General features: G+C 43.1%; 1 protein-coding gene across 18 annotated transcripts in view; it reads left to right on the top strand.

The window, feature by feature from the left end:
- The window catches only part of ST3GAL4 (ST3 beta-galactoside alpha-2,3-sialyltransferase 4), a 139,385-nt gene that overhangs the window by 78,038 nt on the left and 46,288 nt on the right, over positions 1–15,059 (top strand). For 10 of the 18 annotated variants that reach the window (XM_063139296.1, XM_063139302.1, XM_063139297.1 and 7 more), the window contains 3 exons: positions 511–592; positions 9,128–9,201; positions 9,946–10,041. In XM_063139296.1, the coding sequence (XP_062995366.1) occupies positions 10,006–10,041 (36 nt within the window). In that variant the 5' untranslated portion in view covers positions 511–592; positions 9,128–9,201; positions 9,946–10,005. Of the gene's footprint in view, positions 1–510; positions 593–6,890; positions 7,207–9,127; positions 9,202–9,945; positions 10,042–15,059 lie in introns of those variants that run through there. The other 8 variants (XM_063139292.1, XM_063139295.1, XM_063139293.1 and 5 more) reach the window with 8 other exon arrangements.

Below are 15,059 nucleotides of genomic sequence, written 5' to 3' on the forward strand. Positions count from 1 at the left end.
TTAAATCAGCAATGGGCATCTTTTAGGGGCCCAGGGGCCATTCCCACCCCCTGCAGGCCAGGCTCCTGCCACTGGTCCCCATGGAATTCTGAAGGGCAGTGGCACCAAAACTCCAGCAGTTTGCTACCGAAATTCACTTGAGAACAAGCTCCATAGCAGTATTGACACTGCCAATTTCAGTGGCATGATAGGAGTCATTGGGGGCCACAGCAGAGTGTTGGGGGCCACGTGTTGCCTGCGTGCTGCCCACCCCTGGTACAAATGAAAGAAGAAGCAGGAAGCACAGTCCTTGTACTTCCTGTCCGTATGCTTGTCCAGGGTGCCTGAAGCAACCTTCCTATAAAGACCTGGTTTTCCTTTTGTCCAATTGCAACCCTGATGAAGCCATCCAACAGCAGGGCCCACTCAAAGGGTTGTGTGAATTTACCTTCAACCTGAATGTAAGCTGGCCGTCTGTTTATTGATTACTGCCCGACTAATCTGCTTGCAATTTCTTCCTTCCTTCCACAGAAGACAAATGGGATTGTAGATCCTCAACACATGGAGGTGTGACTGTCTTTGTTGGGGACAAAAAAGAGAGGAGAGTAAGTAAGTAAGTAACCTTTTAGGTTGCATTATAAGATACCCCATGATAGGAAGCATGCGGAGATGTGAATGTACGGTGGAGTAGAATTGGGGTTGAACGGAAATGATTTTTTTCTCTCCCGCGCTGCTCTTTCTCTTACAATGGGGCTTCCTGCGTTATGCAAGCCAATCATGTCTCACCTCTGTCTCATGTGGTTTGCTGCACCAACGGAGTAATCAAGCATGTTTCCATTACAAACGTATGTTGAGATTGAGGACTTGATGAGTAGAGGATTATTATTATTATTATTATTTATTTATTTATTTATTTATTTATTTATTTCCTGCCAAAGTATATATCATCATAGGAAACTTTTTCAGGCTCCCATAAAGAAATCTGTGACAATCAGACAATGCCAGTCTTAGGGTCTGTTCACACAACACGCTAACCCACATTCAGTGGTTAAGTCTGGGTTGCTTGGAACTGTGGGTTGTTTATGCTGGGAGAGGTGTTCTGTCAGATATTGTGGTCCTGAGCCATGTGAGGCTTCATAGGTCAAAATCAGCCCCTTGAATCGTGTTTCTTTACAACGTTTATGAATTAAGTGATAACACTTAAATGGTGGGTTCCAAGGAAACAAGGTATGCTCAAGACCCATTGAGTTCAATAAGGTTTATGTGCATTATTAAGTCCCGGTGTCCACAGTTGATCTTGTCCAGGCTTATGGGAAAAACTTACTGTGCTACTTCGTACTATTTGATTATATGTAATTGCTGGATGGAGCTCCTGAGATATCAGGGATGGGGAATTCCCAACAATCACATGTTATATTTGTTGCTCTAGATTCAACAGTTGATAAGACAAGCTAATGTGAGCATAGAGAAGTGTTTGTGATTGAATGTACAAACAGTAGAAGTTAATCCACGGTTAACTTGTAAACTATCCTTAAGAGTATTGCGCCAACGTAGTCATATTCATGCTTAGGAGATAGGGAGGTTGCTCCTGATTCAGGTATTCTATTTCTCATGTTAGTATTGATTGTGTGCTAGCCATGGTTAGTTTTTAAAACCAGCTGTTGAAACCAGGGTTCAAGCTTGATTTGCAAATCTTGGTTAGAGTTAACCATGACCAGAGCTGGTGCAGGTAACGCTGTACCATAGTTCGTATTAATCAGAGAAAAGAGGATGGAATTCACATGGACAAGGTAGAGGAAGTGTGTAAATCTGGATCTAGCTCTCAATCTCCTAGCCATATTTCTATCAGGACCAGGCCGAATCAGACTCTGTGAATCCCAAATCAGACTCTGAGCCTGAAGAAGAAGTAGACTAGCCAAGACAGGAAGTGGGGTAGGAAATCCTCCAAGACCTTCCAGGAGTCAAGGAGGAATCTTCCCAGGAGCTTATCGAACAGGAGGTCCAGGCTCAGAGATCTTCTTCCCCCTTCTTCTCTCCCTGGGAACTCACTCTTTGTCAAATGGGGAGGGAGCATCATAATTGACAGATCCCAGAGCCTGTCACAGAGTCAAGTGGGTGGAGTTGAGAGGAGGAGGAGGGAGGTGGTCCTCTAGGCAAGCCACTCGCCAGAGGATACAGCTTGAAGACATAAGAACATAGAAGTGCCATGCTGGATCAGACCGAGGGTCCATCTCGTCCAGCACTCTGTTCACACAGTCGACCAGGGACCAACAAGCAGGGACCAAGATGCTCCCTGAAGGAGGGGTTGAGTAAAAGTCTGTTCGGCCTGGCAGGAAATGGCCCAATTAGTTGATAGGCAACTGCCTTGCTTTATTAGGCTAGTCAAGTTTAGAGGATTGCTCCTAGCATTCACGTCCCATTCAGCTGTGAAGAGATGTCTATTTTCTGAATAAAGCTTTGTGAATTCCACAGCAAACCTCTTTATTGTCTCACATCATGGCCGGAGGGCTTGGAATCACAACAGTTTCAGAGGTGACTAGTATTATGTGTACACCAGGCTTATATCTAGGGTCAATTAGCAAGAGCTCTCAACACATAAGATTATTGCTGAATACTTCAAAGCTTTTATGGCAGATTTAAATATATTAGCACTCTTTGGAAGTATGTGGCAGTGCTGTGCATCAGGATTGGACAACTTGCGGCTCTCTAGTTTGGCCTACATCTCCCATCATCCCTAGCCAACATGTCCCAATGGTGAGGGATGATGGAAGTTGTAGGCCAAGATATCTGGTCCACCACAGGCGGCCCAGCCTTGATGTATATGCTTGAAACATGCACATGTTCAGTGTTGCATTGGTTTATGATACCTTTTGGTTTCTTCAGCACATGATAATGGGCACAAGTTGCAGTTAGATGTACTGGCAATCACTTACGGTAGTTTGTTACCTTGTAACACCTTTTAGTTAACCAGTTGGCTTCAGCGCATATTTATGGAAAAATTGAGAATGCAAATTGGTTGGTAATTATGAGTCTTGGACCAGGCGGTAATATTTATCCCAGATAAAGTTAATTTGGAAGCGGGGATAGGTTGCATTACTCTTTCTCTTGCCACATAAATGGCTCTTGCTTTCTCCCTGTCCTCTCCCCATGGCTCTTTCCTTTCAGTGCTGTGAAAAATATGAGCACAATTATTTCTGTTTAGCTTTGGCTGAAACACCCATGCCTTGCAAATATTTCACTGCCTCTGGTTGCAAATGGCTGTAGATTGTTACCGTGCTGCTCTGCAAGCCAAATTAGTTAGGTGAGACGTTGCATCTTACTAGAGTACTTTCCACAGATGTCCAGGGTTCGTAAAAGCAGAGCTCTGTGAGGCTCAAAAGCATGTTGAACACATCTGGTCGCAGAAATGAATCCAATAAAAATAATAACAAGTTTATTTGTGCTCTGATGTTACTGAGATTGAGGCCGCAAATCAGAAGATGGAGTTCAGTTGCCTATTGTGCGTGGCCCCGTACATAACAAAAATGGGCAGACATCAGGTGGAGTTCTTTTTTCTCTATAGAACTCCAACCAGAGCCTGGTGCAAAAGACCTGGGCCCAGTTTGCGCCTAAGAGATATAATTCTTAACTTGTCATGGAGAGACAAGCCAGAGTTCCCGGTTCAGACATTACGCTAACTTGGCTTTTTAAGCCGCTCCTGCTGTCAGGAGGAGCCAAGCAGGAGTGATTGAGTTTTGTGTGCTAGCATGCTAGCTTATTTAAAGTAACCCAGTTTTTTTTAAAAATCTGGGTTACTGTGGTATCTGAACACAGTTGAACACTTAGAATTTATTTATTTATTTATTTATTTATTACATTTATATACCGCCCCATAGCTGAAGCTCTCTGGGCGGTTTACAGAATTAAAGGATTCCGAAGCCAGGGATTTGTTTTGAGGATGAGAACTGACCAGCCCTCACAAAAATCCATTCCTGGTTGCCCCCAAGCGTTCTGCATTTCAGCAGTATAATTTAGGGCAAGTTGGGGAGGGGAGGCATTTTGTTGCTGGTATCGTTAAACCATTGGGAGTTTGGCAAGGATATCTATCTCCCAAGACATGGTCTGAAGGCACATGAGACCGCTACCTTTCTGAAGCTAGCAGGTCCAGATCTGGTCAATGCTTGGAGGGGAGACCCTGTGGGAACCTTGAGTTCCACCATGGAAGAAAGGTGAGATAGAAATGAAATAAATAAATAAATAAATAAATAGATAAATCTCACCCAAAGATCTACCAGTAGATCCAGATCTACCTTCTGTCCATCCATGTTATACATACACTTGAATATATTTTCAGACACATGTATATGCCTATTTTTAGTAGATTGCATATTTTCTCGCTCTTAAATTCCTAGGCATAAAAATACATGATCTTGGTCAACCAAAATGGTTCCAATATGTTGGATATATCTCAGGATGGGATCACGCATTTAGCTGCCTTATCTCAAATCGGACCTTTGGACCATCTAACTCAGTACTGTGTATTCTGACCCAAGGCCAAAGTCAAGGGCCCCTTGCAAATATTTCACTGCCACTAAGAGCCCCCTGGAGTTGCTGCTCCTCCTCCTCCTCCTCCTCACCATTGTAACCTGCTTGTCCATCTGCCTCTTGCTCTGGCCCAAACAATGGTAGTGGTGAGAAGAATGAACTATAGATGCCACTGTCTACTGGCTCCCTGCTTGTCAAGCAAACAAGTGATAGCAGTGATGAGAAAAGAAGATGAGGAGCAGCAGCAGCTGGGGACAATGGTGGTGAGAAGGTAGACTTACTGAAGAGGGAGCCCATTGAAGGTGTCCTGCCCAAGGCCCCTCAGCAACCTGAAGTTGACCCTGCTCTGATTGGTCTTTCCTGACCTTGTTTCCTCAGAGCCTGTGAGGTCTAGTTGCCGGAGTTTGGTACTTCTGCAGGCCAAGTATGTTATCTATCCCTGAGCCAAGTCCTTGCCCCTAGAAGTGTTGCTCACAAAGAAACCCAAGTCCCCCTAGCAAGAGTTCAATCTTTGACTCATCAGGTCAGAGTTATGATCTTCTGTTGACTCACTGAATTTTCCAGACTCCCATTGTCTGATCTTTATGCAGTCAGTGAGAATTGTACTTTGTGCCAGGAGAGGGAATCCACATAGGAATCCTCTCTGCTCCCATCACCTTCAATTTGCTGTGAAAGATCTTCCTCTTCCCAAACTAGCCCTTTTTATCCTCCCAAGGAGATTCTATTGGATCCAGAGAAATTGCTCTCTACTCTTCCTTCCAGCCATAGTTATTGGAAATTACTGCAGATAAATATGATGCCTCGTTTGTGAGATTCCAGTGGCCATCTGCCTGGCTACTGTGAAAGGAATAGCACTGGTAGATTAGGCGGAGTTTGAGCCTAAGCAAGCAAGCCAAGCAATTCTTATCTTATATAAAGAGGGGTGTTTTTTTTCTTGTAAGGGAGTTAAAGCCGGAGGAAATTGGCATGGGTGTGGCTCTGAAATGACAAGAGGAGATAGCCAAATGCATCGTTAAGTACTTGTCAGCAAATGAGACTGAAATTGGCCTTACGTATTAGAAGGCTTTTAGGGGTTTTCTGTGTGTGTGTGTGTTTTGTATGAATGAGAAAAATGGTCTTGGCTGCCTTTCTGGGTTATTTGGTAACAGCCTTTGTTCTTAGTTCACTGAGCGTGGCCTGGAATGTTACCTGTTCTAAAATCCACCCATGAAATCTATCCATAGCTTTCATCAGTAGCTTCTTACAGGTATCTGCACACCTGTTTTTAATTCTTTTGGCATGATGTGAGAAATGATTGTGCCAACCTAAATAATACTCCTTCAGCGTGAATGGCAAAGGTTTATATAGAATGGGGCGTTGGGTGGGGATCACTATCGATGTCTTTAAGCTTTTCATAGAATAGAGTGAGTGAGACGTCTTGTGGTTTGGGAATCTAGGAGTGCATGTAGTCTTCTTTTTGTTTATGTTGCTTGGTGTGTTTTGCAATTTCATATCCCTTTTATGGCACTTCCAATTAATTCAGATTTTTGGTGCTGGTGACAAAAAGAGATGAAATGAATTTTAAGAGAAGAGAAACAAAAAGCTCCCATTTTTGGTAATTCAAGCTCAATTGCCAAACTTTGAAAATATAGTTCTTAATTTCAGTGGTTTTACAACATTCTCCACTATGGATGCTTTAGGATGCTGAAGATTTTTTTTAAAAAAAAAACATTTAACTTTATTGCTTTGATTTTATTTTTAAAAAAAGAGTTAATATTTCAATTTGTAAGTAGCCTTAAAACATATTGAATCTACTTTTCAGAAAGCTAAAAAAACTATAGTAAACGATTAAGAGAGCTGCGCCGGCAGAATTTCTGCCTGAATGTATCATTTCCCCCACCATCCTGAAGCCAGCTCTTGAGCTGCTTGCTTAATTTATAAGTGAGCATAACATGTAATGCTGTGCAAAGCTTTTACTGCTTAGAGTGAAAATGTGCCCATTACTTAATTATGTCTGTATTGTTTGGAAATGGAAACAGTAAGGGGCTTAATTCTCATTTTCAACCAAGGGGTGTTTGTTTGAATAATGGGATATAAATATTTGAAATATATTCTAAAAGGCGAACACTCTGCCACCCTTTCTTATGAGCTAGAAGGAAAATCCACTTTAAAATTCATTAATGTTGGTGCAACAAGGGATAGAGAGCACTGATGTCTCCCTATGGTCGCCAGGAAAACTGGTCCGTCAACAAATGACATTTTCCAGAAGCAAGTGTTTGTGCTTATGGCCAGGCCCATTAATTAATCACAGGGAACATTTTAATCTGTGATTTAGAGCTTCCGCTATTTAACTACACTAGTTAATCAGTTAAAGTTTTCAGGTTGGTTTACTCCATCCCCAGATCACTGGCGAGATAACGCCAGGATTCGCATACCATTTGGCTTTTGGAAACGTGTTGGCTGTAGCCGTATCGGAAAGCAGCAGTTGCAGCCCCGCTGTGAATCTCTGCCTGTGTGTGCGTGTCTGCGTGTTGTGTTCGAGTCCCTGAGCTGTGAAATTTTCCCATGTTGATGACTCCCTGTGCAAAATGGGCAGCTGTAAACAAGGCAACGCTGATCAACACACAGGGAGAGGTTATCCGGTGAAGCTGTGAGGCTGCAAGTGTAGCTGGAAAGCCTGATTGATCCGCCTGCACACAGATTACTACAGCTAAGAAGCTTCAGGTAAGGCAGAGAGCCCTACCCTGTGTGAAAGTGGCCCACTGTCAGGTTTGGGAGATGTCAGGTTATGACAGCGATGGTGATTTTTCTGCAGGGCTAAGACCTTTAGAAGTCAGAAACCATCAGCAAATATAAAACCTTTTGGTAGCAGAGGGAACGAGGGGGTAGTAACCATTGGTAATACTATGCAGAGTAAACCTATTGAAGTGAATGGGCCAAATCTAAGTAGGACTGCCATTGGTCCCAGGCCATGGTTTGAAGACACATGAGGCAGCCAGCTTGCTGAAGCTAAGCAGGTCTGGTCTGGGTCTGGTCAGTGCTTGGAGGGGAGACCCTATGTAGCCACCTTGAGTTCTACCATGGAAGAAAGGTGGGATAGAAATCATCATCATCATCATCAAGTACTCTAAAGCAGGAGGGAACACAGGGACCTCTTTATTCTCTAAATAATGGAACACAGGTAAACTTTGCCACATAAGCACTGACCCTTTTGTGAGCAGTCAGGCTCTATAATAAAACTTAGCTCCACCTTAGCAGTAAAAGCTTTTACAGTTACGGAACATGTGCACAGGGGCACTGCATACCAAGGGGTATATCCTGAATAGTGTGGAATATTGGGCTTTTTTGCAACTTAAAAAAACTTTTCCTTGCTGCTAGGTTTTTGTTGTTGTTGTTGTTGTTGTTAGAATGTCGAGATTATAATTTGCTAGGGCTTCAAGAGGCCAGGTAAAATTGCTGTGGGTAGATGGGGTGGAAGATGCAGTCCACAGACTCCTGCTTCCTATGCAGGAGAAGAAAGTATTAATGAGGCTACCCTATTTCTTTGATTTTAAGACGCACTTTCCCCCCATATTTTGTTGTTGTTTATTCGTTCAGTCGTTTCCGACTCTTCGTGACTTCATGGACCAGCCCACGCCAGAGCTTTCTGTCGGCTGTCGCCACCCCTAGCTCCCCCAAGGTCAAGTCTGTCACCTCCAGAACATCATCCATCCATCTTGCCCTTGGTCGGCCCCTCTTCCTTTTACCTTCCACTTTCCCTAGCATCAGCCTCTTCTCCAGGGTATCCTGTCTTCTCATTATGTGGCCAAAGTACTTCAGTTTTGCCTTTAATACCATTCCCTCAAGTGAGCAGTCTGGCTTTATTTCCTGGAGTATGGACTGGTTTGATCTTCTTGCAGTCCAAGGCACTCTTAGAATTTTCCTCCAACACCACAGTTCAAAAGCATCTATCTTCCTTCGCTCAGCTTTCGTTATGGTCCAGCTCTCACAGCCATAGGTTACTACGGGGTTACTACTTCCCCCATATAAACATCTCTAAAAATGGGGTGTGTCTTAGAATTGCAGGTGTGTCTTAGGGTGTTTTTTTCTGTAGGTGGTACTGAAATTAGTGTGCGTCTTACAATCTATGGCGTCTTACAATCGAAGAAATACGGTATTTAGGTTCTGTTGGCTGTGAGGGTTATAAGGGATTCCAATGGTTCTTGCCTCTAGCTGCCAACATCTCTTTTCTTTGGTTCCTGTCTGAGAAATGGGAGATAACATCCCGCTTTTCGTTTCTTGCTGGAAAATCATACATTTCACTCTGTGTGTGTGTGTGTGTGTGTGTGAGAGAGAGAGAGAGAGAGAGAGAGAGAGAGAGAGAGAGAGAGAGAGAGCATTCTTCTAAACTCCTGCCACTATTCTGCATTACTTTTAAGATTGATCAAAGATGAAGTTACCAACTTTCACAGTGGGCTCCAACAGATTCTTTATGCTGTAGAATTAGAGCCACCCGCCCTACGTACCCAAAGCAGTTTTGAAACCAGGGCATCTCTTTCATAGCCTTCCCTAAGAAATCCTCATGAACGGTAGTTTTGTAGAAGTGTTGAGAAATCTGCTAGAGTCAAGGAGACCCTGTGCGAACTAACTTCTTCCTTTTTTATAGGTTTGTAGCACATATTTGCCCTGTATACTGATGATCGTGCAAGACTCTTGTTATTAACCTGAATGTTATGACAGGTAGGGCCAAATTAGACATTAGCAATTGCATGAATGTGTTTGGTTTTTTCTACCCACCTCTTTTTTTTTTAGCAGGTGCAAGCTGCCTGAGCCAAACTAGGGTTGGAGCCGGGGGGGGGGGGGAGGGGGGTAGTGGGCCCTTTGCACCCATACTGAAAGAATTTGCATTGTCTCCCATATGCCTGCTATTTGCACTGGAAGGAAAGCTTCCTTTGGCATGAATGGGCAGGGTTATCTGTGATTGATGTTTATTTTAAAAAACAGCAAAACACCCACATACTTTGCAAGAGCGTGTCAAAATGGTGTCATATTTCATTTGGCCCACATTTGTACATTTAAGGAAGCACATTCAAAATCAAAGGGCAAAATCCAACCTGAGTCCTACTTAGAGTAGACTTATAGAAACAAATAGAACTTAAATTAGTCATGACTAACTTAAGCCCCATTCATTACAATGGATGTATTCTAAGCAGGACTTAGGTGGGATTTTGCCCAAAATCAAGAGGAAAGCGCCCAGCATTTTCTTAAAATGTAAAAAAATAATAATGCTATATTTTATGCCTCAGTCTTGGTTTATTTGACATTGGAGAAAGGATGGGGGCATAATCTAAACAACACTTGCCTAGCAAGGTCTAATTCTCGTTTGCAATATAAATTACGGTGGTGGGTAAGTCTTTCGGTGATGGGGTATTTTTTAAAAATAAAAATAAAAAAATATATTAAAAAGCCTAATTAATCAAACAGGAGCTGCCACCTTGACATTCTGCTGATATAATTTAAAATCCGAGGAAAACATTTGAAAGCATGGAAGAGGCAGAAGAAAATCACAGTGCTCCTGAGGTAAGAAGCTGTACACTTTTTCAGGACGAAATGTGTTCGAGAAAGTCAGTTCAACACAGTTTTTTGTGTATGGGTGTGGCTGCCCACTTTTAGGTCTGCTTTGGGATGGGGCGGTTGGCACCCTCAGTTGCTGCATGTGCTTTTCTCCTCCTCTTCCTTCTCCTCCTCAGAGAGGTCTCAGGCCAGCTTAGCACTTCTGGGAAAAGCTGATATAAATCTGTTGACTGGGTTTATTGATGCCCACTTTGAGAAGTCAAGTTGATCGGTGGCCTCCGTGTTCCACTTGTCCAGCCTTTGTTCAAGTAATGAGCACCTCGCAAGGCTCTCTAGATGTCCGTCTCCAAGATTCCCCAAGATTCCCCTTAAGGTAAAGTTGCAGACTGGCTGATTCCTTCCTTTGCTCCCTAGAAGTGCTAAGATGGCCTCCATCAGCTTGCAATGGACTGTCCACATTTCTCTCAACACATCCTCTTCAATGAATGAATGGCAGTGACGACTAAACAGGGCTTCCCATAGTTCCTTCCTAATTTGATCAGCCCTCTTCCTCCAAGGATTCTAACTCTCTGCACTCACTCCTCATCCTAGATCTCAGTCCCTTAATTCAATCTGACGAGAATCTCTGTCTCCTCTCTGACCTTTCTAAGTACCCTTTGAATGCTTCTATAACTCAGCAACCCCCATCATTTCAAAAGGGCCAGAGCATTAGGCAGGAAGGAATTAGCAATTGATTGATGAGAAAATGTATGTTCATTGTTTAATGTGTTTCAATAATAAACACTGTCTCTGCCTGTTTGAAAAGCTTGAAGTACATTTTGGCTATGGCCTCTGGCTGCACATAACAGCAAAGGAGAAATAGTAGACTAGCAAACAATGGAAAACATGGGAGCCCAACACCAAGCCTTATAATGCCCCCCCCCACGCCAAAAAATCTGGTACTTCAGGAGACATTGTCCAGATCATCTATGCTTTCTTCCATCTCTTTTGAGGATACCAAATTCCGCATTAGTTTCCATGCTTGTGTGATACTCATGGAATGCGCATAACTTTGCAAATGTGTAGCAGAGTATGCACTGTAGTGCGTGGAATTGATAAGAATGTATTGTACCTTGTAGGTGTGACTGGTTCTGTGTGTATGTTTGTGTAACCAAAAGTAAGGAATCTGGGTGAGGCACTGGAACTTAAGACAAACTTCGTTTTACAAAACTTAATGACTTTATTATTAATAGCTTGACAATTAACACTCTGTGAGTCCCCAAGTTGTCTCAACTCCTAAATAGATGCCCAGTCGTTCTGAAATGCTGTTCGACATGGCAGGCTGCGCACATCCCTGCTCTTTACAGACATTCTGTCTAATGTTGCCTACTCTTTCTTATCTTCCCAAAATCCCTCCAATGCCTTCCTGTTTTCCTCCTCTTTTTCCTCTCTCTTTCCCCTGTTCCTCTCTTCACTGTTCCCAACTGCCACTCCTTTCTTTTCCCTCCTTCCGTTACCATGACAACCCGTGCTACACATGAATACTGGAATATATATATTCTTGGAAATGAAGGGTGGCTGCCACGAATGGGTCAGTCAAGTGCTGGAAGCAGCACGTAGCTTAGCTTAGCACAGATACCATCATCTGGGTGTTACTGCAGACCAGGGTATGTTGAGAAAAAGGGGAATAGTGGTAAGACCAGGACTGAAACTAAAGATGAGACCATCAACTTCATGGGGGTTATAAAAGTCCAGGATTGGATTAGTTTGGGGGAGAAATCCTGTTTGAGCAATAAAAATGTGTTCTTTAGTACCAAGTTTGTGTTGTCTGGCTTGACAGAAGTTTTAGGGACCACTAGCCGTACGTTAATTCTTGAAACCCAAAACACTCAGTACAGATTTGCAAATCTGTCACTGAGTGGGCTCTGTCCTTTAAAGCTGCTGTATTCTCTCTTGATCGGGCGAACCTCAGATGCACCCGTTCAAACTTGGGAAACAAGGCAATTGGGTGGAGCGAGAAGTAGTTTCTCGTCTCATCTGGGCGCTCCTTGTTCATTTTCAGCAGCGGAGAAAGTGCAGTCATGCGAACAGGTCTGAAAAGGGGGTGTGGCGATATTGCAAATGGTCTCTCAGCAGTTGATGTAGCGAGTGCATCCTAAAAGCTGGCCCAGAATGCTAATCCAGTTGTCCCACGTACGTAATCAAACGCTCTGATGCGGTGACATTGTCCGTTTTGGTGCAAAATGCCGGAATGGATGTGCTTTGCTCGTCTGCCAGCCATTACACAATTCCCTCATCTAGACGATGTTTAATACCTTATGCGAACAAACCTTTGGAGCTCTCCTTTCTCTATTAGATCTGTGCCAATTTCACGTTAGGTCAAGAGCACCTCTGAAACCGATCTTTCAATGCGCTTTAGACAAGAGATGAATTAGTACCTGCCTGCAATGGAATCATTCTGTTTCTCTTCAGAAGTGTGTCTCTTTACAAAAGTGCTTCAGAGCATTAAAAAGAAAACCCCAAAGAAACAAAGAGGACATTATTTAATGCATGCAGTAAATCAAACAAACTGAGTGATCTGTAAAAATGGGCTGTAGGCATGAGTTGACCTTGGGCTATTTATTATTATTTTTTATTAGGAGAACGTGTTCTGTGAAAATGTTCCCAGATATATTTTCTGCCATTCTGGCTGTGATTCAATCTTATGGAAAGTGCTATTTGTGAAGCTTATTTGCTTGATTACGCAAATCTCTTCCCCTGAAATTGTGCTGATGTGACAGTCAGTTCAAATAAAAGGTGTATGTGTAATATGCACCATTGAAATTGCTGTGGAACATCTGTCCTGAAATCTTACTAGAGGTCTGTATTTTTCAAAGCCCTCTTTACCAGCAGAAATGAACGTGTTTTTCAGTTGTCTTGTGTAAGCTGTATCTGCCAGGTAACAACCCAAGCTACAGAAATGGTGTGCATTTCTTCTGTCCGTTTCAGGACCCCCTCGGAATATTTGGGTGTGTCGGTGCTTAGCCCACATTAAGGCTGTTTGCAATGGTGTGCAAAATTCTGCTTGTGGTAAACTAGTCAGGCACCCCAGTCCCTATGAGTAGAGAGCCAAGGACTGAAATAGGCAGTGGCTGCTACATGTCAGGCACCCCTTGTGGCGTTACACCCCACAAGTCAATTCCCAAAGGTATGCCTGCAGTTTGTAAGTCTGTGGTTTGTGGAATGTTGGCCTGAGTGGGCGGAGTTAGAATGTCTTGGGAGGGGGGAGGAGTGATATATAAGGGAATGACGGAGGGGATTGTGAGTTCTAGTTCTGGTCTGTCTTGTTCAGTTCTATGCTGTTCTGTTCTGTTCTTTCCAGGGAGACTTGTTAGGGACTCTTAGAGTCTGTAGTGCTCTCTGTATTTATAGTACTTAAGTTCTGGGAAATTTGAGAGTCAGTGTAGTGCATTGTGTCTTTTGGGTGTGGTGTGCACGTAGTGGAAGTATATAATTCAATACTGATAATAAAGAAAGTTCAAGAGTGATTGTGTGAGTGAAAGGAAAGCGCGAATGTGAGGGTGACAGGATTGTATGAAAGGTTTCAAAAAGGTTTTTAAATGTTGTTATTTGAAACAAAGCTTATGAACTTTTAAAAATAAATTTTGATTGTTTATTTTAAAAACTACCACGAAAATCCCACGTGTCTGTTTGGCATTTATCGTCTTAAGTTTACATCATTCAGCACCCACTCTGACAATAATTCACCTCAACAGATATAACTCTCAGCGCATTATTATATAGATATTAAATCCTTCTCCATTTTAAACCCCTTTCTCCACATAGTTTGGAGGAAGGTGGGCTTTATCCCTTGCCTCAGGCGTATCAAGTGGTGGTGCTTGGCTTCAGCAGGGAGTAGCCTCGGCCGGGTCTGTTGTTCAGAGCCTGTGCTGCCCCATAATAAGTGGTGGCAGACGTGAGGTCTGGTGTTCAGAGCCTGTGTCGTGGCACCCCTTTGCCATCCTTGCAAGAAAAAGCCAGGATATAAATGCAATAATAAATAAATAAATTTTGGTTGCTAAGTTCACGGAACTGAACACTCACGGGTTTAATGGGCTCTGATACTTCTGCAAAGTAGACCTCTGTGGAACCACAACTGGGTTTGCTAACTTTTGCAGTTCAACAGCAAAGGTTTTTTTTAAAAAAGAAAGAAAGAAAAGAAAAGAAAGCAGGACATGTTATAAGGAAGGGAAAATAAAGGCAAAGACCTCCTTTTCATGCACCTTTGGTGGCATGTGATCTGTTGCCCCGTGATGCAATTCCATGCGACTGGTGTCATCTGGGTGAGGACAGGCGCATGGGCCTGTTTGATTTAATGCAGCAAACAGACTTGTGTGTGTGTTTTTAATGGCAAATGAGAATCGGTGGAAGTGATTCGCTTTCCGCTTACATCCACTGTTTATCCACCTATGCACTGAGATCTACATTTAAGGCACTTTTCTGATTACCACCAGAATCAGAAGTAAACTGGGTGGCAGCTGGTGGGGCTGGGATGTGTGTGTGAAGACGTTGTGGTTTTGGCGTCAACCCTGCGGAAGGCCTTTGCTGTCGTTTCAGTGCCAGGTGAAGAGTGTTTGAGTTTCCCAGGGTTTCTGTACATCGCTAACTTTTCTAGCTGTGAGTTTTTATTGATTGGAATTTTAGCTTGCGTTGCGTTGTTTCGTTGTAAGCTGTGGTAGGAATGCCGATTGGCCAGTGAAGAGTCAAGGTACAAGTATCAGTAATATTTGAATAGGGTATCGCACATTGATCTATGATGATAAAAGAGCACTTGCCAGGGAAGTGAGGAAGCGAGAGTAACAAAGGGGCTGAGATTGAAGCAGAGGACAAGGGATTATGAAAGCTGAAGAATGTGGTCTTCTTGCCTTTAGTATACAACATTTTTGAGTTTATCTTTGCAACAAGGAGGAATATTAAATCTTTTTCCTTGTTCAACGGGAACAAAAACTGGTGACTGGTAGATGGGTGGAATTATGCTGGAAGTGAAGATCTCTCAACCATGGAGC

Source organism: Elgaria multicarinata, chromosome 12 (assembly GCF_023053635.1).
Source record: "Elgaria multicarinata webbii isolate HBS135686 ecotype San Diego chromosome 12, rElgMul1.1.pri, whole genome shotgun sequence".
In the NCBI taxonomy this organism is placed as follows: Eukaryota; Metazoa; Chordata; class Lepidosauria; order Squamata; family Anguidae; genus Elgaria; species Elgaria multicarinata.